The sequence below is a fragment of the Procambarus clarkii genome, chromosome 65, assembly GCF_040958095.1.
Source record: "Procambarus clarkii isolate CNS0578487 chromosome 65, FALCON_Pclarkii_2.0, whole genome shotgun sequence".
NCBI lineage: Eukaryota > Metazoa > Arthropoda > Malacostraca > Decapoda > Cambaridae > Procambarus > Procambarus clarkii.
The window spans coordinates 24,355,169-24,381,462 of NC_091214.1; the positions used below are offsets into that span (position 1 = coordinate 24,355,169).

The window sequence follows — 26,294 nt, forward strand, 5'->3', positions numbered from 1 at the left end:
ACCTGCCAAACCACTCACGACTGACCAAAAATTTAAACTAAACAAAAAACAATCACTCAGTTTCACCTATTTGCTTTTAAAATTATATATAAAAAATCTTGCTTTCCTCTGTATGAGCATCTGGCTGATTGGATTTCGATATTAGTCCTCACTCCACAAATGTTAACAAATTTTCAATCTCACAGATTAAATGTTATTTTGTTTTATCATCGTTGATCTCGGTAGTGTTGAACCGTTCACATGATCTAAAATTAGTGTTTTGTCTTTTAAGATGGTTCCAATTGTTGAACGGTCGACGCCGTGAACGTTTGTAATCTGTGATATATATTTTCACCTCACTCAGCATATACCAATGGCTAGCCTCGTCTCTAAGGTAATAGGACGCCTCTTCCTTGCCACAGGTGCAGTATCAACACTTCCTCTTCCTGTCAGTCATTGTTTATAATATTTTCCTCGATTAAGGTCTGCGCTAACTTGTCTGGCCACGAGAAAACTGTTGACTGAGACAGCGTGGGTCTCCATAGATACAAATCACATCGAATACGCCAACATATTTTATTTTAAAACCTACCTAACCCATTCCAATCTAATCTTACCCAAAGAGACCGAATTTAACCCAACGGAGTCAAACATAGCGTAAACTAAGCTAATACATCCTAAACAAACGATATATATAGTTTTCACAACGGGGGAAATAAGCTGTCGAAACGTGTTTTGTACAATTTGATTCGTGCGGACGTTTCTGCGCGATACTTCACCACGGGGCTGCCGAGAGAGAGATATAAACTATTTTTTCTATTACTGGGAGATATCAACATAACTTATGCATGTTTAACAATGTTAATCATTTATTATGAAGGTTCTCTGTATCCTCTATCCACCGCCTGCAGGAAGAGCTGCAAGAAAAGGAGAGGGACTCGGAGGAGAGGGATTCCGAACACCAGCAGACTGTGGCCGCCTTGCGGGAGGAGCTGGAGTCTTTGGAACAGCAGCTCGAACACCTCCAGGTTGGTCTGCTATGCAAAGTGAACTTACAAAAATCTACAATTTATGTTGAAAATAAAACAAAACTAAAACAACAAAATTTTGATAAAATTGAAAGCAAATGTAAATTTTTGTACACTGAAAAACACACACCTACACAATTCACAAAGACACATAAGCAGATGACACACACACACACAGGGGGGAGGGCCTTCGCCCCCGCCTGTGACGAGGCCTTATGAGGGCCTCGTGGCTTGAAAGCAACTCACAAACTCAACTCAAAACCCCGGAGAAGAACATTTTCAATTGTAATGATACCATTCTCCTTATCAAAGGGCGGTAACTTGTAGCATTACGTTCTGCCCACAGCTACAACAGGAGGAGGGGCAGCAGGAGGCAGCGCAGCAGGAACTCACCAACAAGGGCATCATCAGTGAGCTTCAGGACAAACTTCAGGAGAGGTTGGAGCGTCTGCAGGAGGCTGAGAATATCATCTCTTCGTATCAGGTCAGCTAAATGTTTTGATGGTGATGATATGGATACGTTGTGTCCGAGGTACTCGGAGCCTAGGACCACGCTCTGCTCCTCCGGTACGTTTGGTTGAGGCTTCTCCCACAAAGGCGGGGATTAAGAATTATTTGTTATGATGATTTGAAGAACGCAGCTTCCCATATATCATCAATGCCACTAAACGTTTTGCTTTAGAGTTTATCCGATGTAGGAAACTGTTCCTCTTAGGTAACCTCTTATACTGGATTCAATAATTACAGGAAATCTGTGATCCGGTTTCCGTAACATGAACCCAGTTCAGTCATACGCAATTAAAATATCGCTGTAATCGTTCCTCTAAAATTACAACTAAACAAGTTTAACCCAACCCAAGTAATGACGTATCGGTCCGTTCTGGACCCCTTTATATAGTTAGCTATAATCGCTGTGACTTATTTTCTGCCATATCAGTTTTCCATTTGCAATTATTCCTCTCAGTCGCCCCAAACCCAGAATACACTATCAGATCTTCCCCCACTAAACAGGTGCAGCTGAGGAACAAGGACAAGCAACTGGAGCAGCGAGAGAAGGCTAGTGAGGAATCAGTGGCCCTGCTCAAAGAAAAGATACAGACCCTCTCTAACATGCTTGAGGACGAGCACAAGAAGGTGGCGGCTGCTCAGGTAAGTTGACTTTGATTCCCAACAGTTGAGACAAATGGCAGAGGAAAACAAATAATACTCATAAAGACAATTTACAGCACTGTAAGATAGAAATTTTACAAAGGCTTGAAAATTTACGCTTTGTCTTGAAGTACAAATAACATGTAATGATAATGATCCAATTATAACCAATGGTTGGGAAACTCTTTGAAACAAGACGGCGGGATCAATCCACTTTTTCAAACGAAGATAAATGATCTTAAAAAAATTCAATAAATGTTTATGTGCGAGAGAAATTCTCAAGAGACATCTGCTTACTGATATTGGCGACTGGTGGACGTTGCAGGCGCAGGAGGAGGAGTTGGGTCGCCTGCAGCAGCTGGATGTCACCAATAGGAAGACCATCTCCTCCCTCAAGGAGCAGCTGGCCCATCTCACTCGCATCATGAACCAGGAGACAGAGCAGGCCCAGGGGCTCCAGGTATGGCCTGGCGGAGAAGGGTAGTTATTATATTATAAATTAGCCTAATGCACAATGTAATTATATATTAATTTACACTACAAGTATATTATTTACTATATTATATACAATATATTATTTATAAACTAGACTATATTTCTCTCGAGGAGAGATTGCAGCACAAATTATATATTCAATAAATTCGTAGCAGTGGTTAAGCTACAATTTGAGTCTAATCTAACAAAATTACTTTTTATTCTTCATTCTAAATTTTTGGGAATGCTTTCTAATAGTTCTAGTAAGGTGCATTAAAAAATGGTGCTACCTCAAATACAAATTATTATAAATTATGGTTTTATACATTAGATATTATATATTTTTCTTGCGGTAGCAGTTATTGAAGTTTTTAGTAGGCTGTGCTGCCAACAAAAATTTTTTGTACAGGCTGCGGCCGTCTCCAAAAGTTCATTCGTCAGTTTTTCGTACTGTAATCAAGAACGGTACTTTCTCATCTGTAAATTATGATTATATTATAGTTTTTAGCATGTAATATTATGATTATATTATAGTTTTTAGCATATAATATTATGATTATATTATAGTTTAGTTGACTTTAATATATATTTACAATACGAAAGTAAAGCATTTAGGATATGCTCTTCGATCACAGGAAGTGAACGAAGCACTGAGAAAAATTTGAATTTCAGCAGTTGTTAGTCCCTGGTAAAGTGTGTATTATGCAATATTATGTACTAGCACTTGTCTAATGTTCAGGTTACAGGCTCAATCACACCGGTAAAGGGCTGATATTCCAACACCTGTCCACAACGAGGCTTCGAATCCCACCACAAGATTATTTACAGTCCAAACCAGTTCGTGTTGTAACGGTTTGTATAGCTTGATTGTGATATTAACCCATGTATGTATGTGGTTTCATTCTACAGAAGCAACAGCAGAACAGGATCCAGGAGCTTCTGCGACAAATCGACGTCTTCAAGAAGATTATCAACGACTTGAACGCGACCTCTGAAGCGAAAGACCAGAAAATGAGAGAATACGAGAAAATTATCTCTACGGATCAGGCAAGACGAATTTCTAGATTTTTTAGTTATTTACACCATTGATGTACTAATTCAATTGATGCACCTGATGCTATTGACGCGATTGATGCCACTGATGCCACTTCTAATAGTCGGAGAGAATGGTGACACCTATTCCAGAGCCATAAAACAATGACAAAATTCGTACAGTTTAAACAGTCATTGATGCTGGTTATACACTCTTGGAAGCTATTGATGCTCTTGTTCTGGCGTTGAATGATTGCCTAGGATGATGTAAAGATTTGTAATTCTGTTTTAGGAAATTGATGTTTATTATACTTAAAACTTGGGGATAGTCAGTGGATGGTCCAAGGGGGGGAGGGAGGCCGACCTCGGTAAGCCTAAATAGGCTTCCTACCCATGACTGTTGAAAACAAACTTAACCTAACCTCGAATTAGAATATATTCTGATTCTACGTCGAAATAACAATGATAACGTTGAGTTAACGCTTTTCTAGGATATTGTGCTCATTGGGATATAAATTTTATTTCATTTTCAGGTATAGTAATATAGGTACATACTTGAGTAAGGTCGAGCTTCTACTAAAGTTCCCATCATCTACAGCTTGCCAAACTCCAAGTCACATTAAAAACTGGATTACTGCAACCTCAGCAACTCAAAGAGTTCAAACCGTTCTTGACTTTTTGTTAAATTTAATCCACTTAAAGCCTCATGTTTACCTCTTCCCATAGCTTTAGAGTTATAATTGTAATTAATTTAAGAGTAATACGAAGCGAAACAAACCTTTGCGAGACCTATTTATTCTCCAACTCGAGTGAACAAAGTATTTTGGTACCGAGAGATTATTCTGTAATGCTCACACCAATTCAAAGGTCCAGCTCAGAGAAGCCAGACAGCAGCTTGAAGAGGGCAGGACGGGCCGGAGCCAGGAGACAGTGACCATGTTGAGAGAGAAGGTGGACCTTCTAGCAAGGAACCTCGCTGCTATGCAGGTAGGTCGGCAGTCCTCTTGTGTGATTATCATTAGTTTCTTTCTTAAGAATTCGGTATCCTATGCAGGGTAGAGGACCCATTGGTATCAGCGGATCCCATGCCCCTCCTGTGAGTGGTGGTGGTGGAAAAGGCTAGGTCCTCGAGATAATTAGCCTATCTTAAGAAATAAAGATATGATTCGTGCTAGAGTTTGGCCCTTAATACTTCACGTGTTATACCAAGCCAAGCTAGACTATGTTTCCTTTTCTATACTGGATTATGTTATCCTTGTTATCTGGGTTATGCTATCTTTGTTATGCTATACTGGGATATGGTGCCCTTGCTATAGAGGACTATGCTATCCTTGGCTATGCCATACCATAGCAATGCAACCCTTGCTATAGTGAGCTATGTTACCCTTGCTATACTACCCTTGATATACTGAGTTATGCTGGATTGTGCTATCCTTGATGCTGTGTCACATCCCACAGGAGGCCGAGAGAGAACAGAGGGAACAGAACAAGGTTCACTTACTGAACATAGAAGACATGGCAAACAAGCTCAAGGAATTTGAAAAGGCTATTCGATCATACAAGGTGAGATTTGATGTTGCGTACACTGTATTTTGAACGTATAAGGGAGTGGCTCAAACGCAGACTGTATTTTGAATATATAATATAGGGAGTGGATGTTAGACTGTATTTTGCTCAAACAAGATACGAGTGGCTGTAGCGAGAACTGTTTTTTACGGTAAGATTGGCTATAATGCAGACCGAATTTAGATAGAACATGCTAAGATTGCAGGCCGCATCCTAGACTTTAATACTGTACTCTGATCGTGCCGATGAGGGGCTTCTCGCATGCATATCACGATTGTATTGATTTTCGCGCTGTGTATATGCGCCTGGTATGCGTACATTGGGTATACTCAGTCATGGTTATATACTAGTGAATATTCACGTTATACTGTGCCTTACTGATATAATAATAATAATATTTAAACAATAAAAATAAAAAAATCGCATTATCATCATTTTTATTATTATTATTAGTTTTATTTACTATCATTATTGATTCCTTAAAAATCTCAGGTGAGAGAAATTGAACTTCTTGAACAAGATGATGTTCACCGGACAAATATTGCAGAGATGAACAAAAAGCTAAAAGAACAGGAACAAACCATCCGTTTATATCAGGTATGAACAATACATTCAGTAGTGGCCAATAATGCACACTGAAGGTTAGGCTATTGTTTTGTTATGCGTAGGTGATGCCTTTGTGGGAAAGGGAAGGTATTTCCCTATCCCACAAAAGTACTTCCCTATCAGTTACTACGGGCAAGGGAAGTCTAACTCTTTATGTCCCCGCCTTCTCCTTGCACTTATTGCGTTATAATTTAACAATTCGTGACGTTCGAATGTCGAATCTTTGGCCGGATTCTTTGTCGAATCCGGCTGTGAGGTTGTGGATGAAGGGCGGCTTCCACAGCTTCTTGTTTTCAGTCCATTCCGTGTTGACCACCCATTCCGGGTACAAGGGTTTCCTTACATGTCTTGGAAAGAAACAAGACGTATTTGTATCTCTAGCTTTCACTTAAGGCCTTTTATCCTACTTTCCCTCAATTTAAAGAGGCTGTTCTTTGTTCATCTTGTCAGTTACATTCTCAGCATCTTACATGTTGCAATCATGTCTCCTCTGTTTCGTTTCTCCTCCAAACTTTAGAGGACTATAGTTCCCTTAACCAATCCTCAGCCCACTTAGCTCTGGCACTAATCTTATTACTAACCTTTCAACTTTTTCAAGTTTGGTTTAAGGCTTCACGAGGTACGGATTCCAGGCCGGTGCCACTTGTTCCAATATTGGTCTAACAAAGGCTATGTAGATCTATGTCTTGAAATAGCCCCATTTTAGTTTCAAAAAGACGTTTTAAAGTTTGCCAATGTCACCTTGTTTACCTATGCCGCTGGAGATAGTATTGGAATTGTATCCACTCCTATCTCTCTCTCTCTCTCTCTCTCTGATTCCTGTAGTTACCTCCCCCTTTAATGGTGTAGATTCTTGGTCTCTTCTTTTCTTTCTTTCCCATCTTCATTATCTTACATTTGTTGGAATTTAATTCCAGCAAGCATTAGCTTGTCCATTCTGGAATTTGTCAAGATCATTCTGTAACTTTCTGCAATCCTCCTCCTTGGCATACATCTCAAAGGAATAGAGTAGCATTAGGCTATTTCTACCCTCCTCTATCACAGGTCCCTCAAGGGGCTCACAAATAATCTTATATTCTACATTACATATATTGTATACTACATATCATTGTGTATATATCAAAATAAGTTGATCACTGCGCTAACCCAGCAGAAGCAAGTTGATGAGGTCAACCAAAGGAGTGAGGGAGTGACTGCTGACCAGCGGGTGAGTTTCTCCAGAACCCAGGAGGTCACGCCCACGGGCAGAGACCAGCAGGAGGCCACGCCCACGCGTAGGGATCACTCTGGACCTCACTGGAGGTCAGATATCAGTTTGAGGGTGAGTTGATATTACTGGGACCCCGACAGGATGGTATATAATGCCTTGCAGTGGCGATCACAAGGGGCAGTTGAGAGCAACGCCAGATGAACGCCACACTGATCTAATGATTGATACATGTACATCAGTATGTTGACGTTATAATCCTCAGCGGACAAAATACGACGTACTTGAATAGCAGCGGTGTATAAACAACCTTGTTTCCTACGGGGGTTGATTAGTTTAAGAAGGTTGCTTGGCTTCGCGTGTTTTAGTATCCCGTGTTTTGTCCGTTGTGGCAACCCAAGAGGACGGACTGTTTGCCTACCCTAGACCAAGGTTATGTTAGACTAAACCTAGATCTAGCAAAATTGGATTCTGATTTTTGCTTGACCTAACTTCTTTTAAAATGGTATGTTTTTTAACAGTAAGTTTTTTACTAAGAAATTAGTTCCAATTGACTTTTATGCATGCACATGACGTACACACACCCACACTAACATGTATGTTACACCTGTATGTTATAAGTCAGATGTGAGTGTGAGTTGCATAGGTGTAGCAGAACAATGGTAGTCCCCTTAGAATACGATAGTGTGCTCTTCCTCACTAACGCAACATAGCGTCTGCCTGCAAGAAAGCCTAACACCTAGGGAAGGAAACTATCAGGCGAATGCGCCAAGCCATTATGATTATACTGCACTTGGAAGAGGTCAGGATAAGGGTATGAGATGGGATGGGTGGGAAGGAATGGTGTCCAATCACTTGGACTGGACGGTACAGCTTCATGCAGGCCGGCGTTCAATCCCCGACTTTAAATCGATCACCAGACAGGAAAATGTTACAAGAACTTTGGAATCCTCAAATAACTCGCGTAAATGATAATAACTGAACTTAGACAAAATGACTAAGAAATTCGTGTTAAAGGACTCAACCTGCATACGCCCTTCAGCAAAAAACTGGATAAGCATAAACAAAATCCGAAATCAAAAAGTAACTTGTCAAAATTCATTGCACAAAGCCAACGAGTTAATTTCAAAATGGGCTCCGGGCTCTTGTTATAACATTTTATTAACAAATAGCATTAGGGAGAAATTGCATAGAAAGTCCAAGGCCCAAAATTCTCTAATATCATGTATCCGGAAATCCTCTACTAGAATTGTAGAATGCGAGTTATATCATTGGGCAGCTGCTTGGCTCACGGACTATGCCGTCTCACTCTACTACTACTACCAAAAAGATTGTCTTTGTCGTAATATTTATCAAATTATGTTGTGTTGCAGGTGGCGTCGCCCTCCGGCCTGCCCAACCTCGGCAACACCTGCTACATCAACTCCGTCGTCCAGTGCCTCTTCAACATCAACTCCTTCAGAGACTACTTCATAAGAGACTCGTACAGGTGACGATGTTTTAATATACAACACACACATCTTAGATGTTTGGATGAAGGTAGTTTCGTACAAAAGCCTAAGGACATTTTGTTTTGTTAAAACCTACCTAACTTAATCTAATCCAATCTGCCCTGACATAACCTAACCTAGACTAAACTAGTATAATCTAATCCAGCCTAACCTAACAATATTTATGTAAGTGAAATCATTAGAAGGCGAGTTAAAAGCAAAACCTATGTGCGATTTGATCCCTCCTCGAATGGTTGAAAATTTTCTAACCCAAATTGCAAAACTACTATTAATGTAGGATTATGCTGCTAGTACTTCATAAACAATTCTACCGGGACAGGTCAACACCAATATACATATACACATACGAGGTGTATATATATATATATATATATATATATATATATATATATATATATATATATATATATATATATATATATATATACATATATATATATATATATATATGTATAATTACGGGCTCACTATAGCACGTGCTACATGAACATTTCGTTCTGAGAAGCTAAATCAAAAACATCTATATGTATAGGTCAAATTACAATATGTAAATCTAATGTAATGTACCGTATTCTGCGACCATTCAGGAGAGACCTTAACCGCGACAGTGACCAGAGGGGTGAGGTAGCCTCAAGCATCGCCCAGCTCTTCAAAGCCCTTCACTCAGGCATCGAGAACGAGGTCTCTGAGAGAAGCAAACTTTTGAAGGTAAGGATATTAGAATATTCATCAGGGCAACTGGAGGGACCTTTGACAAGCCGCCAGCTTCCTGTCCTCGTCGAAGCCACTAGTATTAGTGGCCCCTCAGGTAAATTCAGGTAAATATCAAGTTTCAACTAGCAAGTATCGACGTATATGCCAATAAAGCCTAACAAAACGTCCCGCCATACGAAAGTACTTTTTTTTTTAGGTGCAAAGACCTTTTTCTACTTTATATATTGACTTTCTCTAACCCCTTCTTTCTTTACACGACTTGATAATGAATGGTTCGGGATGGACCGAAACGTCGTTAATAACTTTATTTTCAGATGTGTGGGTTGGGAAATTGAATGGTCATCCACGTTATTGTGGCTTGCTATCTGCTCCTAGTTGTTTGATAAAGTTTAAGTCTTCACTATTTCATCTGATCAGAAAGCATAGTTGTATGTTAAAGCTAGAGCTTTCTTTGTGCTTTAGTGAATAATTTACAGTCTGTTGTGAAATTGAAATTGAAATAAGTTCATTGAGGTAAAATACACACAAAGGGATGAGGCAGCTCAAGCTATTCTCACCCCGTTCAGTACATCGTGTTAATACATACATAGACACACATCACAAACAATAAACATATTACCAAACATTCTGAGAGATAAACATATACATTTCCTGGAGTCTATTGTGTGTTTTGCATAATAACAGCGGCTTATTGCGTTTGCGTAAAAACGGTATCTTTAACGGATTACTTGTATTATATTTAATTGTTAACAAAATATTCTAATTATATCTACATTAACCAATCCCACACAAATTTAATTTGATCTTAGAGTATAACTAATTTTTTAACGCTCAAAGAATACAACTCTGATATTAGGTATTGACGAGGTACGCGCTAATAATGCCTATACCATAGCCTATGCATATTGTGAGGATTATTATTACCCAAATTGTGACCTTTTGAAAAATATTTTCCCCAATTATGACCTCTCAAGAAATATTATAACCCAATTTTGACCTTTTGAGCAATATTTCCCCCTAATTGTGAGCTCTCAAGGAACATTTTCCTCTAACCTGACCTTGTGAGGCGTGTTTGTGACTCAGTGTGACCTCTTGAGAATTTGGTTTTGACCTCTTGTGACCTGGGCAGCGGGTGGTGAGCGACCACGACGACGACTTTCGGGGTTCAAACCAGCACGACGCCCACCACCTGCTGGTCGTCCTCCTCACCTGGCTCCACGACGACCTCAAGAACGTGAGTGTTGGTCGTGAGAGAGAGAATGAATTTGAGTGAGTAAGCACAACTGTAACTGCTCCTGTACTGGTATATTTTAGACATTTTTGTAATGTATAGATTATACAACACTCCACAGATGACACTAGCAAAACAAATATTCAGTGATAACCTGAAATGACCCTTCAAGACGTTTGAACCTAGGCCTACAAAGTTGCCTAAGTTGCCACCCTAGCGACCGAAATCCACATGATTTTTTTAGTCTGAGCTAAACATTAATATAAATCACTCACGACACCTTTAATGAGTCACTAAGCACACTAGACCCAATACAAAGTTATTTATAACTTCGTATTGTCAAACGTCAACATTCTTTTTGATACGTTGGCGCGGCAAATTTAACCAACATTGTTGACCAAACCACACACTAGAAAGTGATGGGACGATGACGTTTCGGTCCGTCCTGGACCATTCTCAAGTCACAATCGACTTGAGAATGGTCCAGGACGGACCGAAACGTCGTCATCCCTTCACTTTCTTGTGTATGGTTTGATCAACATATTTCAGCCACGTTATTGTGACTCCTCGTCTACTTAACCATCATTGTTACGTCTCTCCTGCAGTCAGCCGGGACGTCCCTCATCGCTCGACGTCTCCACGGGGAGAACACCTTTGTTACCATCTGCGACAAACACGGCAAGGAGATCTCCCGCACCTCTGATGTCTTCTCCGTCCTCTCCCTACCCGTCCCTCCGTCCACCACCTGCTCCCTCCAGGTAACTCATGAGTGCCTCAGAGTGCAGCACACATTAGCACACCAGACTTTCACAAGAAAGGGTACTAGACAATCGACTTGAGAATGGTCCAGGACGGACCGAAACGTCGTCATCACTTCACCTTCTAGTGTGTGGTCTGGTCAACTTTCACAAGAAAAAACAAACCTCAAATCCAATTACATTTTAAGTATCGTCGCATCAGATGATTTAATATTTTGTGTATACAGTGTATAACCATTAATATATTAATATAACCCAAGATATATATATATATCCATGACTAAGACTTTGATCTCCTTCTTGCCCGCAATCGCCAGGACTTGCTAATCAGCTTCTACAAACGTAAGAACGTCGATCGCGAGTGTTCCTACTGCCGGAGGTCCCATATGTGTCGCAGGGAGACGAGCCTTACAAACCTTCCTCCTGTGTTGATTGTGCACCTCAGGAGGTCTGTTGGAGATTTGGTTGTGAGAGAGATAGAGAGAGAGATTTCAGTTTCATTTGGAACCTCAGTGCAATTCCCTGATGAACCCTACCAGCATAAACGCTAAATTAGTTTAAAAATTACAAGCCTAAGTGAGCGAGAAAAGAAGCAAGACTGGGAGAGAGGGAGAGGAAGAGAAAGGGTGGGAAGGAGGGGCGGTTAATAATCGAATGATGAGAGAAGTGTGGAAGAGAATAGACACATAATAGTCAGACAAAAGGAAACTCAATGTAGCTAAATCCCCGCTTGTCTTACAGGTACACCGGCCAGGCTGGCGAGCCGGAGAGGAAGACTTGGGTCACCTTTCCAGCAGACGGACTCAACCTCCAGGACTACGCTCACAACTACCGCAGGTGTGTAGTCCTACGCACACTCGCGACTAACGCAAGTGTGTAGTCTCACACACACACATACACCTGCCTCAAATGCGTAACCGTAAACAATCACTAACTAACCGGTGATTGAAAACCCATCGTTTAGAAGCAAAAATGACGCAACAACCATGTCTGATAAAAACAAAATCTATGATATATATATATTAGTGGTATGAACAAGAGTCAAAAGCACAAGGTATCGTTCAAAGGACTCATGTGTTTGTTTCATATACGTGTACCAATCATGTTATAAACGTGTCCTAATCCTGTCATACACACGTCCTAAGCATGCCATACACACGTCCTAATCCTGCCATCCCCACAATCAGTTGTATAATCAGTCCACAACACTGGCATATCGCCCGTATCTCCCCCACAGCCCGACGTACGAACTCTTCGCGGTAGTGAACCACGAAGGGTCGGCCGCCTCCGGCCACTACACCACCTTCTGCAGGAACCAGCACGGCAAGACCTGGCGCCTCTACGACGACGACCTGGTCACCGAGACCAGCCTGGAGACGGCGCTGGAGGAGAGCGAGGCCCAGCTACTCTTCTACACAGAGAAGAGATGAGGATCCAAATATTTTGTTGCCATTGTGAAACGATAATAATAAAGATGAAGGGACGACGATGTTTCGGGCCGTCCTGGACTATTCTCCAGTCGAGTCGTTTCGATCGACTCCGAAACGTCGTCGTCCCTTTATGTTCTAGTGTGTGGATTAGTCAACACACTTCAGCCACGTTATTGTGACTCATATTAATAAAGATTTATGATGAATTCAACTGTCTCATTGTAGTCCAAAATCTGCAGTTATCATTGATAATATTTTATAACTGAAAATATTGTACGGCGAAGACTTGAATCAAGGCTTCGTAGGGCAAATCAAAACCCCCAGGGCAAGCAGAGATAAGACGCAGATAACTAAGATAAGCAGCTGGCTAACTTGTGCGAGGGGAAGAGGAGGGTATAGATGGCGGCCAGTCCTTGAGAGGATAACAAGCCTATATGGTTATCTTTCAGGTGAGTTATCGCCATATCAGTACGGTGAACGCATTCAAGCCTTCAAGGCGTTCGGAGCGGTCTTAGTGCATGTGAGGGTGGGAATTGGGGAACTTTACAGGTAACTACATGTATGTGTGCAGTGTCGAGGTGTTGCTGTTGAGTGGTGACTACAGGTGTTGTTGAGTGACTACAGGTGTTGTTGAGTGTCTACAGGTGTTGTCGAGTGACTACAGGTGTTGTCGAGTGGCTACAGGTGTTGTTGAGTGACTACAGGTGTTGTTGAGTGACTACAGGTGTTGTTGAGTGACTACAGGTGTTGTCGAGTGACTTCAGGTGTTGTCGAGTGACTACAGGTGTTGTTGAGTGACTACAGGTGTTGTTGAGTGACTACAGGTGTTGTTGAGTGACTACAGGTGTTGTCGAGTGACTACAGGTGTTGTTGAGTGACTACAGGTGTTGTCGAGTGACTACAGGTGTTGTTGAGTGACTACAGGTGTTGTTGAGTGACTACAGGTGTTGTTGAGTGACTACAGGTGTTGTTGAGTGACTACAGGTGTTGTTGAGTGACTACAGGTGTTGTTGAGTGACTACAGGTGTTGTTGAGTGACTACAGGTGTTGTTGAGTGACTACAGGTGTTGTTGAGTGACTACAGGTGTTGTTGAGTGACTACAGGTGTTGTTGAGTGACTACAGGTGTTGTTGAGTGACTACAGGTGTTGTTGAGTGACTACAGGTGTTGTTGAGTGACTACAGGTGTTGTTGAGTGACTACAGGTGTTGTTGAGTGACTACAGGTGTTGTTGAGTGACTACAGGTGTTGTTGAGTGACTACAGGTGTTGTTGAGTGACTACAGGTGTTGTTGAGTGACTACAGGTGTTGTTGAGTGACTACAGGTGTTGTTGAGTGACTACAGGTGTTGTTGAGTGACTACAGGTGTTGTTGAGTGACTACAGGTGTTGTTGAGTGACTACAGGTGTTGTTGAGTGACTACAGGTGTTGTCGAGTGACTACAGGTGTTGTCGAGTGACTACAGGTGTTGTTGAGTGACTACAGGTGTTGTTGAGTGACTACAGGTGTTGTTGAGTGACTACAGGTGTTGTTGAGTGACTACAGGTGTTGTTGAGTGACTACAGGTGTTGTTGAGTGACTACAGGTGTTGTTGAGTGACTACAGGTGTTGTTGAGTGACTACAGGTGTTGTTGAGTGACTACAGGTGTTGTTGAGTGACTACAGGTGTTGTTGAGTGACTACAGGTGTTGTTGAGTGACTACAGGTGTTGTTGAGTGACTACAGGTGTTGTCGAGTGACTACAGGTGTTGTTGAGTGACTACAGGTGTTGTTGAGTGACTACAGGTGTTGTTGAGTGACTACAGATATTATTGAGTAACTACTGGTGTACTTGAGTGACGTCATAAATCATAAATATGTGTGTGTGTGTGTGTGTGTGTGTGTGTGTGTGTGTGTGTGTGTGTGAGTGTGTGTGTGTGTGTGTGTGTGTGTGTGTGTGTGTGTGTGTGTGTGAGTGTGTGTGTGTGTGTGTGTGTGTGTGTGTGTGTGTGTGTGTGTGTGTGTGTGTGTGTGCGCGCGCGCGTGCGTGCGTGCGCGCGAGTGCGTACAATGTCCGCAATCCTTTGGACAGTTCGGTAACCCATACCTTGAGACACAGGAAGATTGTAACGCAGAGATTGTGAATATAATCACCGGCACGATTAAACTTATCAGTAATTGTATTGGACAAAGGAATGTTTCCCAATCCACTACAGTCATTATGATGATATTTTAGTGTTAGTTAGTCTCTCCGGAATGCATTCTAACGTATTTAGAGGAGGATACGTGCACGGATCTGTGGATGGAGTATGCATGGACAAACCTGTGGATGGGGTATACATGGACAAATCTGTGGATGGAGTATACATGGAATTGAAGTTCATACATCAAGTGGAAAGCATTAGAGAAGAGGCGGGGAGAAGGAAGCCAACATTTACCAAACTTTTTAAATTTTCAGAGAAAATATCAGAGTTTTTTAATTTGTGTGAAGAAAGTGACAGGAAAATTGGTTGAAGCAATTATCTGGCCATATCCTGTTTGTTGAACGCGGTTATGTGGACCGCTCATGTTGCTAAATTAGTGTTTGTTGACAGGCGCCTGAGGGCCATATGGCGTTCTTAAGTAATTGACAAGTTACAACTGGTATTGTGGAGATGTTTATGTTAATGTATGTTAATTTATGACTATAGGTGTCTTACTAGTGGGCTACCTTCTACTGGGTGTGACAGGTGTCAGGTACTGCTGAATACACATGACAGGTGATTACAGGTACAGTTGAGTACATGTCTTAATTACAGGATCTATGGTGCTTTATATATAAAATATTCTCTATATCTTACAATGCTTTTTTTTCCTTTCAACGTCAGATGAGGCAGTAAATCCAGTGGCAAGAGACAACAGGGACAAACAGCTGACAGCAGAGAAAAAAACAGCTGTCTTGGTAAATAGCTGACAGTAGACACAGCGACCTGACAGATTTCCACCATATTGTACGTTTATCAAGACCCAAGATGAAACCGTCACAGCTGAAACTGGTATGTGCAACTGGACTCCATGCCGTCAATTTTTTGTAAAGAAACTAACATCTTTTACTATGTAATACAAAATTATATTTTCCTTAAAATAATAGAAAAGTAATACATATAATGTGGAGTATAATTAGCCCTTAGTTAGATTGGGTTAGGTGTTTAGGTTCTGCTAACAAGTATAAGCGATTCTAGTGATGTTGTGATTATCGTGCATCTGGTCATTGTTTACAAACACGACGGTATAAACACAGGCAACACCACCTTGTCCTCACCACCTTGCCCAACACCACATCTTTTTACGGGCTCACCATAGCCCGTGCTACATGGACACTTCATTCTGAGTAGCTAAATCTAAAACAACAACCTTGTCCTCAGCTGAGTTGCGCAGAAGACGGCGACGCGGTAGGAGTCAGGGAGGCCCTGGTGCGTGGGGCTCAAGTGAACCAACTGGAGGAGGACAGGAATGACCCGTCGTGCAGCGGTCGTGCGGCTCTACACTACGCCACGCGCGAGGGTCACCTTAACGTCGTCCGTGTCCTCTTGCAGTGGAACGCCGACGTCAACATCAGGAGCCGGCGGCCCGACGATGACGGTGAGGCCAATATGTGTCTTAAAACCTTTACTGTGAAGTTTATTGTAAACCTGTTTTGCGAAATTTACTGTGAACCCGTTCTTCGAACCTGTATACTGTGACACATTCTCACCTTTCTTGATCATTTATCTATCTAGCCCCATGGGGGGGGGGGCGACCATTCACATGTCATTAACTCCGTGTACACCCGCAGGAGCCCCGCCGCTGCACATGGCTGCGTACGCCGGTCACGTCGAAGTCATGAAGTCTCTGCTTGAAGGAGGCGCTGACGGCGAGGCCAAGGACAGCAAGGGTAGGTCCTGGGGTGAGGATTGGTGGATGGATTGCTTGGGTCCATTGGTGGTTGATGTTCTTATTGGTGGTGTGGGTAAATGAATCCACGCGCCTGATCTTGAAGACTTTAACATGCCATAGATGGCTTTGTATGTGTGTCCAGGACACACGCGCCTGTTCTTCGTGTTTATGGATACTGCGAAACTATGCAATTAGACATCGTCAACAATTACGAAAAGGTGAGCACAAATCCATGTCAGCTGCAGGTCTGGTCTGAATATAACCGAAGGCGGAATAGAGCTTCTAAAGTCTGATAGAGAAAAAAATCCTTCAAATGGATATAGCCCACGGAACCCAAACCCCACATAAACTGGGCATCTTCAGTGGTATATGCAACGTCGAAAACGTCGGACTAACCTCTAGGAATATTGACAATCTCTCAGGATGCCATTCACTTTAGATGCAAGTAAAACTAACACTGCTATTTGCAGCGCCTGCATGGAATCCACATTTTCTCGCGTATATATCAAATCGCCAGAGAGACCCGAGCTTTTTCTCTCAATATATTTTCTGAAGAAATGTAACTGAACTATGAATGCATGTCAAGACTGCTGCATATTCATGAAAAAAGGGGAGACAGAGAGAACATGATCCCAACATACAAAACCATCTATGGCTTGTTAAAGTAGACAAAGACAAGCTGTTTCAAACTAGATGAGGACACGTGGAATGGGACCAGACGAGGGAACACAAACACCTGTCAAACACAAACATCTATCTAACGCGCCTTTCTTCTGAACCCTTCAGGCAAAACTGCAGTCCACTGGGCAGCTCTACAAGGCCAACTCGACTCCCTGAAACTCCTGAAGAACTACCACTGCGATCTGAGCGCCAAGGTGGAGCGCAAAGCTAATGCCATGCACTTCGCCGTGGCCTCTGGGGACCTGGAGGTGGTGGCCTGGCTCTTGGAGAACGGCGTGAGGAGCGATCAGAAGGATAAGGACAAGAAGTTACCCTTAGACCTGGCCAAGAGGCTTGGACACACCCACATACACACGTTCCTCAAGCCAACAGGATCACTCAGATATAAACTGGTTAGTGTGACAAGTTATTTGGCATTTGTTTTAATGTTTACAGTTGTTGTGTTGTTGTTCCTGTTGGTAGGGAGGAGGGTGTACTTAGCTGTGACTACGGGGAAGTGAGGTTTGACGCTTTATGTCTTGTACCTGTGAAATAACCGCTGGTGATAGGCATGCCTGTTTTGCTCCTGCTCGTTATTGTATGTTTGGGTGTGTGTGTGTGTGTGTGTGTGTGTGTGTGTGTGTGTGTGTGTGTGTGTGTGTGTGTGTGTGTGTGTGTGTGTGTGTGTGTGTGTGCGTGCGCGCGCGCGTGCGTGCGTGCGTGTGCGCTAGAAGTAATCATTTTTGTAAAGTCGTATATATTGAATATGACCAAAAAGTGTTAGATTCTAGCAAGAATCTTCTCAATATAGTTCTTAGACTTTACTTTACTTGAGAAGGAAGATAAAAAATTAAATGAACACAGATGTTTTTAATTTATAACTGATTACTAAATCAATTTAATTAATTACCAATTCCAATAAACATTTCAGAGAATGTTCAACAAGTCATCATTCCTCGCGCGGTCACAAACCTCTGGCAGCTACAGGGCTCCACAGTCCCCCGACGCCCAGGACTCTCCTGGAGCGCCGTCAGGAGCCTGGAGGAACGACTCCAGTAGTGAACCCTCCCGCTGGATGACCCACTTCCCTGCCACAGGGAGACATAGGAAGGACTTCTCCGAGATCGAGAGAGAAGCAGAGGCAGGACCTTCAAGAGAGACGAGGCTTGAAGCCAGCCGACCCACGGGAGAAAGGAGGAGTTCGAAGGTAATGATGATATGTTCCTTCGGCGTATTTGTGACCCTTTTCTGAATTTTATCTAACACTGTTGTCGTCGAGGAAATCAGTAGGAGCCATGAAGAGGGTTCGAACCTACCTTCGAACCAACGTGGTAGGTTCGAATATTACCTTGTGTCCACTAGGTATAGATACAAAGGAGGGTTGCTGTGGCTCAGCTGAGCCACAGCAACACTCCCCCGTCCCCCTGTTTTCCCCCCTCCCCCGTCCCCTCATCCTCCCCACGATTCCCCACTCCCCCGTCCCTTCATCCCCCCCCCCCACCATTCCTTCACATGAAAACAGTTAAAAAAAAAATGGTTTTACCTGTCACAGGTTTGACATCTATATAGTAGGTAAATAAAAACACGCGTATTCGAATGCAAAGGCGAGTGAAAGTAATCGGTGAAGAACTTTCGGAGATTTCCCCTCACATGAAAAACACACAGCGTATGTTGCTTTTATGTCCAAGAAATGGCGCTGTTAACAAACAATTACTTGTCACAGGTGTGGCATCTATATAGTAGGTATATAAAAACACTCGCTTATTCGAATGGAACGTAGTGTCAAAATTTCAAAGCACTCGGTGAAGAACTTTCGGAGATTAACGATTTTGAACAAAACGAACATTTACATATTTATTTATATATAGATATACAAGGTACACTGAGTTTATGAGAGTACATAACATTGATGTTTTTTACATTCTTGTAAAGCCACTAACACGCATAGCGTTTCGGGCAGGTCCTTAATCTAACAGATAATTTTAAGTAGGTAATTTGTAGCCACTACTGAATGGCTACAATCTGTGCCACTACTGAATTTAACTTGGTATTTCCATATCATCGATAAAACTGTTTGAATATTTTTTCTAATCAATTTCTTATACTGCCTTTCATGCTACATAGATTAGGACTTAGAAGGAATTTATAAACTGAGAGATAGAAATTAATGGTTGATTATATTATATAAGTAAAAGATATTTGAACAGGCTGCCTGCAAATGAAAACTAGACGGTGTTATATGCAAGATAAATAGTCAAATGACATGCAACTCCATTTTGCAATAAAAATACACTACCAATTTATTTTCTTTAATTTCTAGTTATATTTTCTAATAAATGTTTTTATTTTCAGGAAGTTCTGAAAGAGGAAGCTAGGGACGTGAGAAGACTCCAGGAGGGACTCCAGAGGGGAGAAGAATGTCAGTCACCTGACTTAGACACCGGCGCCGTCAGCATAGCTCGTCTCTCCAGACAACTGGATCATACACTCCAGCTGCTTCTCCAGACCAACCGTCGGCTAGACCAAACCATCCAAGATCTGGAACACACCAATCACCGTCTTGAACAATCAAATCAACTGTTGCAACAAACTAATAATCAGCTGGAACAGGTCAAGCAAAGTCTAAACCTATCCAACCAACAGCTGGACCTGACCAAGCAACAACTGGACCAAACCAATCAACAGCTGAGAGAGACAAAGCAGCAGCTGGAACAGACCAATCAGAGGCAGGAACAGACCAATCACAGGCAGGACCAGACCAATCAGAGGCAGGACCAGACCAATCAGAGGCAGGACCAGACCAAACAACAATTGACAGAGCATGGTGGTAATGAGCATCACGTAACGTCCCATAGCGCCCCACACAAACTGTCAACATCTAGTAACGACCCTCCCGGGAACCACTCGGAAGTACATACAACTGCCCCGAATCATTCTGAAGTATGACAATATGTGATATTTCAAAACTTGGTTAATATGTTAATATAGAACCAAATTAGCTGTTATTTATTAACATAATGAGGGAGAGGGAGAGAGAGAGAGAGAGTACTTTAAACGTATCTTTCTGGGTTATCTCAAGAATCTCAAGTGTTTTATTTATCAGGTTGGTTGAGAAGGTTCATCTCTCTCTCTCTCTCTCTCTCTCTCTCTCTCTCTCTCTCTCTCTCTCTCTCTCTCTCTCTCTCTCTCTCTAACCTAGCTTAGCACGTGAACATCACCTTGACGCCAAAGCCATACTGGAAGGGAAGGGAACTATCAAGGGAAAGCGCCAACCCATCACGACTATATAGCACTTGGAAGGGATCAGGATAAGGATTTGGGATAGTGTGACTAACCTTTCAGAACAACTAGCCATTAAATGACTGGCCATTAAATAGTTTCTATGACATGCACGGTAAATGTTTCATTGATTAGGCTACATCGAAGATCAAATTAATGACAGCATTTTAAGAGTCAACAACATCAACTATGGTGCAACTGTTTCTTTAAACGCCTCACAAAAAGAAGGGTCTAGGGAAGAAATCAGACTAACATTTTATTGCAGAATTAACATTAGAAATACGCCGTGAAGACGACTGCCATATCTCAGATCGCAGCCAATACCACAAAGAGAGTGTGGTGCTGAGAGAAAGGAATTCAACTTTGTGGTGGAAGGTTTCAGGTTTAATCGTTGATATAATAAGGGTAATATTGTATGCAGGGGAGTCTCTACAGATCTGAGAGTGGGACTGAAGACTAGAATGAATGATTGAGGTAATTTGTGTTCAGCTAAAGTAGTTGAAATGTGAAATATATTCTGATTCTGGTGAGAATTTGTTCATTTTGAGATGTACTTTCCATAATTGTTAAAGACGTGAAGCTGCTATGAAAATTAAAAAAGTGAATAAACGCCTTAAATTTCGGATTACAAATAATTTTTAAAGTTAATAGTTTTCAAAGAAAATGTAATTCCAGGGAATTTATATTTTTGTGTAAGTAGACAACTAAAATTATATATTCTGTCAGGTTAAACTTCTGTTAAAAGTTCACAACAGACTATCCACGTTGACAATCAGTCTCGCTGTGCCAGTGACCTAGAGAGAGCGGTGTTGCTATGTGTTAACTGGTGTTGTGTTGTGTTGCAGGTGGCGTCGCCCTCCGGCCTGCCCAACCTCGGCAACACCTGCTACATCAACTCCGTCATCCAGTGCCTCTTCAACATCAACTCCTTCAGAGACTACTTCATAAACGACACATACAGGTGAGAACTCTTTATACTCCTGACTATTCGCTGGTATTGATGAAATGATATACAGTGTGTATTCTTCAACTTCATAACTACACACACACACACACACACACACACACACACACACACACACACACACACACACACACACACACACACACACACACACACACAGACTCACTAGTAACCCGAGTGTTCACTGGCAGGTTCCAAGTGAACAGGGAGAGTGAACACCGAGGGGAAGTTGCCCACACGCTGGCTGGCACTATGAAGGCCCTTCACTCTGGCGACTTTGACAGCATCAGAGACGCGGCCAAGGTGCTCAAGGTAACACACCACCTTGACCTCTGTGGGTAACACACCACCTTGACCTCTGTGGGTAACACACACACACGTAACAGCTGAAAGATCATACGAACATAGTTCGTAACATCAAAAAGAATGAAAGGTGATTGGGGAGGGGGGTAGAGGTGGTGGTTGGGAAAGGGGTGGGGGATTTTGGGGATGGTGGTGGGGAGAAAGGGAGGGCGGGGGAGAAGGGGAGGGGGATATGGGGAAGGGGTGTTGATAGATGTTTATGAATTATGAACAAATATGATAAATGTGGGTATGTGAAGTTTGCTGAAGGATGTCAACAAGGCAGTAATTAATCAATTTTCACATTAATATGCACACACACACACACACACACACACACACACACACACACACACACACACACACACACACACACACACACACACACACACACACACACACGACCTTTCAGCATGTTGTTGGAGCACAAGACGAGGAGTTTGAGGGGTCGCACCAGCACGACGCCCACGACCTACTGGCCGACCTCCTCACCTGGCTCCACAACGACCTAATGAAGGTGAGTGTCTCCCTACACCCTTCGCGGTGACCTACGTCCACTATACCCTGTGCTAAGGTGTATTTTAAAGTCTTCAGGACTATGTATAGAGATGTGGAGGCGTGTGGGGGTCGTTTGGGTGTATGAGGAGAATGTATGGTGTGTGTAGGCGTGAAGGGACAGGTGTTGCTGGGCCCTCACACCGTCACCTCTGACCCCGGCAGGCTAACTGGTCCTCCGTAGTGTCGGAACTCTTCCACGGAGAGGAGGAGGCCCTCATTATCTGTGAGGAGCGCTCTGAGGAGACCCTCATCTCCAGCACCTGTCAACCCTTCATCAGCATCACCCTGCCGGTCAACCACGCCCACCCCTGCCAGCTCCAGGTACGGCTCCGCCCCTTGCCGGTCAACCACGCCCACCCCTGCCAGCTCCAGGTACGGCTCCGCCCCTTGCCGGTCAACCACGCCCACCCCTGCCAGCTCCAGGTACGGCTCCGCCCCTTGCCGGTCAACCACGCCCACCCCTGCCAGCTCCAGGTACGGCTCCGCCCCTTGCCGGTCAACCACGCCCACCCCTGCCAGCTCCAGGTACGGCTCCGCCCCTTGCCGGTCAACCACGCCCACCCCTGCCAGCTCCAGGTACGGCTCCGCCCCTTGCCGGTCAACCACGCCCACCCCTGCCAGCTCCAGGTACGGCTCCGCCCCTTGCCGGTCAACCACGCCCACCCCTGCCAGCTCCAGGTACGGCTCCGCCCCTTGCCGGTCAACCACGCCCACCCCTGCCAGCTCCAGGTACGGCTCCGCCCCTTGCCGGTCAACCACGCCCACCCCTGCCAGCTCCAGGTACGGCTCCGCCCCTTGCCGGTCAACCACGCCCATACAAAGAACCGTTGTTGTTGTTTTTAGATTCAGCTGCCGGGAACCTAAAGTTGCAAGTAGCACGGGCTATGGTGAGCCCGTAGTGGGCTTGGCACAGGAGCGGGGCTGTAACTTTGCTCTGTACAACGAGCCACTTGACGCTCAAACACATGCTATATAACCCTTCCCCCCCCCCCTTCTCTCTCTTAACTCTCCCCCTCTCTCTTCTCTCCCTGGCTAGATGTTACTGGAGAGGCACTACGAGCCCCAAAGAATAGAGTGGGACTGCAAACCATGCGGAAGGTCTCACCTGTGTCGACATGAGATCAGGATCGTTCATTTCCCTCCCTTGCTGGTTATCCACCTCAGCAGGTAAGCTGGGAGGTCACTTCCACCTCAGCAGGTAAGCTGGGAGGTCACTTCCACCTCAGCAGGTAAGCTGGGAGGTCACTTCCACCTCAGCAGGTAAGCTGGGAGGTCACTTCCACCTCAGCAGGTAAGCTGGGAGGTCACTTCCACCTCAGCAGGTAAGCTGGGAGGTCACTTCCACCTCAGCAGGTAAGCTGGGAGGTCACTTCCACCTCAGCAGGTAAGCTGGGAGGTCACTTCCACCTCAGCAGGTAAGCTGGGAGGTCACTTCCACCTCAGCAGGTAAGCTGGGAGGTCACTTGCACCTCAGCAGGTAAGCTAGGAGGTCACTTCCACCTTAGCAGATAACCAGGGGTTAAGCACTATCCACCTCAGCAGTCACAAGAGACATACTAAGATACTCATGCCTAGTCAGCAGGCGTGACCTCGTCCTCCTCAGTAAAGCCATAACTAACCTGTCCGCCCCACCACCAGGTATAACGGCCGCGACCCGCAAGCAGCCACTAAGACCAGCGTCAGGTTCCCTACAGAAGACCTCCACCTGCAGGGCCACAAGACACCCAGGTACGTCAACAGCGCCACAGGTATGATGATTGAATGTTGCCGCCGGAGGGGGCTACTTTATTATGCACCACATACTCATCCTGTGAGCGGTAGCGCAAAAAGGATTACAGAACTTGATAGTTATCCTGAAGTTGTTGTTTTTTTGCATTGCTTTCTTGTTATCCTCTAAATCATTCGTGACTTTTTCTTGTATTTCTGTAAACAATGTTTGCTATATTTCATAGATTTCCCTATATTTGGGGAAGGATGTTAAAAAGTAATTACAAACTTCATTTTGGACTCATGATGGGCCTGATACGTTTCGCTAAGGTTCAACGTGGCATCATGAGAGGCAGAGAGAAGATGAATACAAAAGATTGATTGATCGATGAAGATTAAGCCACCCAAGAGGTGGCACAGGCATGAGTACCCCGATAATACAAAAGGAGAAACACAGACATATATCTACGGGCTCACCATAGCCCGTGCTACTTGGAACTTTTTGTTCCGAGTAGCTGAATCAAAATTGTTGTTGTTAAAGATTTAGCTACTCAGGACGAAGTGTCCATGTAGCACAGGCTATGGCGAGCCCGTCTGAATAAAGAACAAAAATAACATATATATATCCCGTGTGGGTATGGTGAGAGAAGTGGTGATTATCCAGTCAGTGTTGGTCGTAAGTGTGGTGTTAACTGCCACTTTTCCTTGTTAACTGAAGGACAAATCTAGATGGAAGCGGGTTATTTGTAATTTAATGAGTGCTGAGATGTGCTTTTGATATATCTAATCTCTTTTTATCGCTTTATCTGTCAATTTATTCCATGTTGATAGTTAGGATATCTCTGATGGGGGGTCTGGTTGCATGTAGAAATGATGTGATACTTAAGAGAGCCTTGTTGTTTGTGCATAGTCAGGAGCCTTGACGGAGATGTTGTCGTGATGTCTATATATTGAGAACGTTGAGTCTGACAGTTCCCAAGTAGGCAGGCAAAGGCATAAACAACATATCAAAAATGCAAAAATAACCTGTGCAAAAATAACCATATTATATATCATAATTTTAAATAACGGTTATAGATTGTCATTGTAGAGAATTATCATCAATAATTAAAATATAATATTTGCAATAATTATATATAATAAGACGATTAAGAATAAAACTAATGATTATAGTAATAATAAATAATAATAGTATAGTAATACAAAATAATAATATAATAAACATCCAAATATCAGATGGCTTCCCTGATCGTGGTTGGTTAGATGTTTAACATTAACATGTTAAAAGTGTGTGTTCTCTCCCGCAGTCCCCGCTACGAGGCGTGTGGCTTAGTGGTCCACCACGGCACTATGACCGCCGGCCACTACGTCGCCTTCTGCAGGAACGACAACGGCAGCAACACCTGGCGACTCTACGACGACGACACCGTCACCAGCACCGATCTCAACACTGTCCTTGATCAGAACCAAGTTCACCTACTGTTCTACAGAATGAATGAATGATATACAGGAGAAGATTCCCATGGGGAGAGCCTTGAAGTGGGGACAGCTGAAGAGAAGTCGGTGAGCTGAAACGCTGAAGTTGAAGAGAAAAGTGGCAGGGTTTGACCCAGCTGCGTGTCTTTAGTCGATGCTGAAAGCAACCCAACATCTGGCTAGGCTGGGAGACGGGTCAGAAAGGCGGCAGTGGCAGTACTTCTTCAATAAAGGTAGAGACAGTCTCAGGTGGTGTCTACTTTCTTCTTCTGATCTGTCTAACAGAGCGATGAAGCCACCCATATAATGCTGTACTGATGACTTCGTGGTATATCATCACACTCAACATCAGGGGGTCGTAACTGGGGTATCAATAATCTATGCCGGATGGGGGTATAAGAACCACATAGATCTCTGAACAATTAGTAAAACAAAATGTGACTAGTCTAGAAGGTATTATATTTTGATTGCACAAAAACAACAGGAAAAATCTCCATAATTTTAGCAAGCTTGTGTATTTCTGATTTGTCGTTTATTCGCAACAAAATAAACATGATAAAATCCTTGTGATATTCTTTCATCTGTTATGTTCCTAAATAACCATCTATAAAGCAACCGATATCTTTTGAAATCACACTAATACCAAATATGACTAAGAATGATGACGATATCAACTGACCGACGGAAAGGGGACATATTGGGTAGTCCATTGGTGGTCTGCATCTGTGAT

General features: G+C 43.2%; 2 protein-coding genes across 3 annotated transcripts in view; both read left to right on the forward strand.

Moving 5' to 3' along the window:
• LOC123771025 (uncharacterized) overlaps positions 1-12,892 on the forward strand; it is a 60,356-nt gene extending 47,464 nt beyond the window's left edge. The window contains exons 36-51 of the mRNA XM_045763251.2: positions 891-1,007; positions 1,354-1,491; positions 2,019-2,156; positions 2,482-2,616; positions 3,540-3,677; positions 4,530-4,649; positions 5,121-5,225; positions 5,721-5,825; positions 6,985-7,155; positions 8,415-8,530; positions 9,140-9,260; positions 10,396-10,500; positions 11,103-11,255; positions 11,573-11,703; positions 11,997-12,092; positions 12,493-12,892. Coding sequence (XP_045619207.2) covers positions 891-1,007; positions 1,354-1,491; positions 2,019-2,156; positions 2,482-2,616; positions 3,540-3,677; positions 4,530-4,649; positions 5,121-5,225; positions 5,721-5,825; positions 6,985-7,155; positions 8,415-8,530; positions 9,140-9,260; positions 10,396-10,500; positions 11,103-11,255; positions 11,573-11,703; positions 11,997-12,092; positions 12,493-12,685 — 2,082 coding nt within the window. The 3' untranslated portion in view covers positions 12,686-12,892. The remainder of the gene's footprint in view (positions 1-890; positions 1,008-1,353; positions 1,492-2,018; positions 2,157-2,481; positions 2,617-3,539; positions 3,678-4,529; positions 4,650-5,120; positions 5,226-5,720; positions 5,826-6,984; positions 7,156-8,414; positions 8,531-9,139; positions 9,261-10,395; positions 10,501-11,102; positions 11,256-11,572; positions 11,704-11,996; positions 12,093-12,492) is intronic.
• A 198-nt stretch (positions 12,893-13,090) lies between these two features.
• On the forward strand, positions 13,091-26,129 carry LOC123771028 (ubiquitin carboxyl-terminal hydrolase 2). 2 transcript variants are annotated; one of them, XM_045763258.2, is made up of 14 exons: positions 13,091-13,134; positions 15,531-15,698; positions 16,068-16,284; positions 16,478-16,576; positions 17,365-17,651; positions 18,170-18,445; positions 19,591-20,178; positions 21,363-21,478; positions 21,673-21,793; positions 22,236-22,340; positions 22,544-22,702; positions 23,418-23,548; positions 24,020-24,109; positions 25,396-26,129. In XM_045763258.2, the coding sequence occupies exons 2-14, from the start codon at positions 15,675-15,677 to the stop codon at positions 25,589-25,591; spliced, it is 2,409 nt and encodes an 802-aa protein (XP_045619214.1). In that variant the 5' UTR covers positions 13,091-13,134; positions 15,531-15,674; the 3' UTR covers positions 25,592-26,129. The 2 variants fall into 2 exon arrangements, with proteins under 2 accessions (XP_045619214.1, XP_045619213.1); XM_045763257.2 differs by lacking the exon at positions 13,091-13,134 and adding an exon at positions 13,153-13,234.
• Positions 26,130-26,294: the final 165 nt, after the last annotated feature.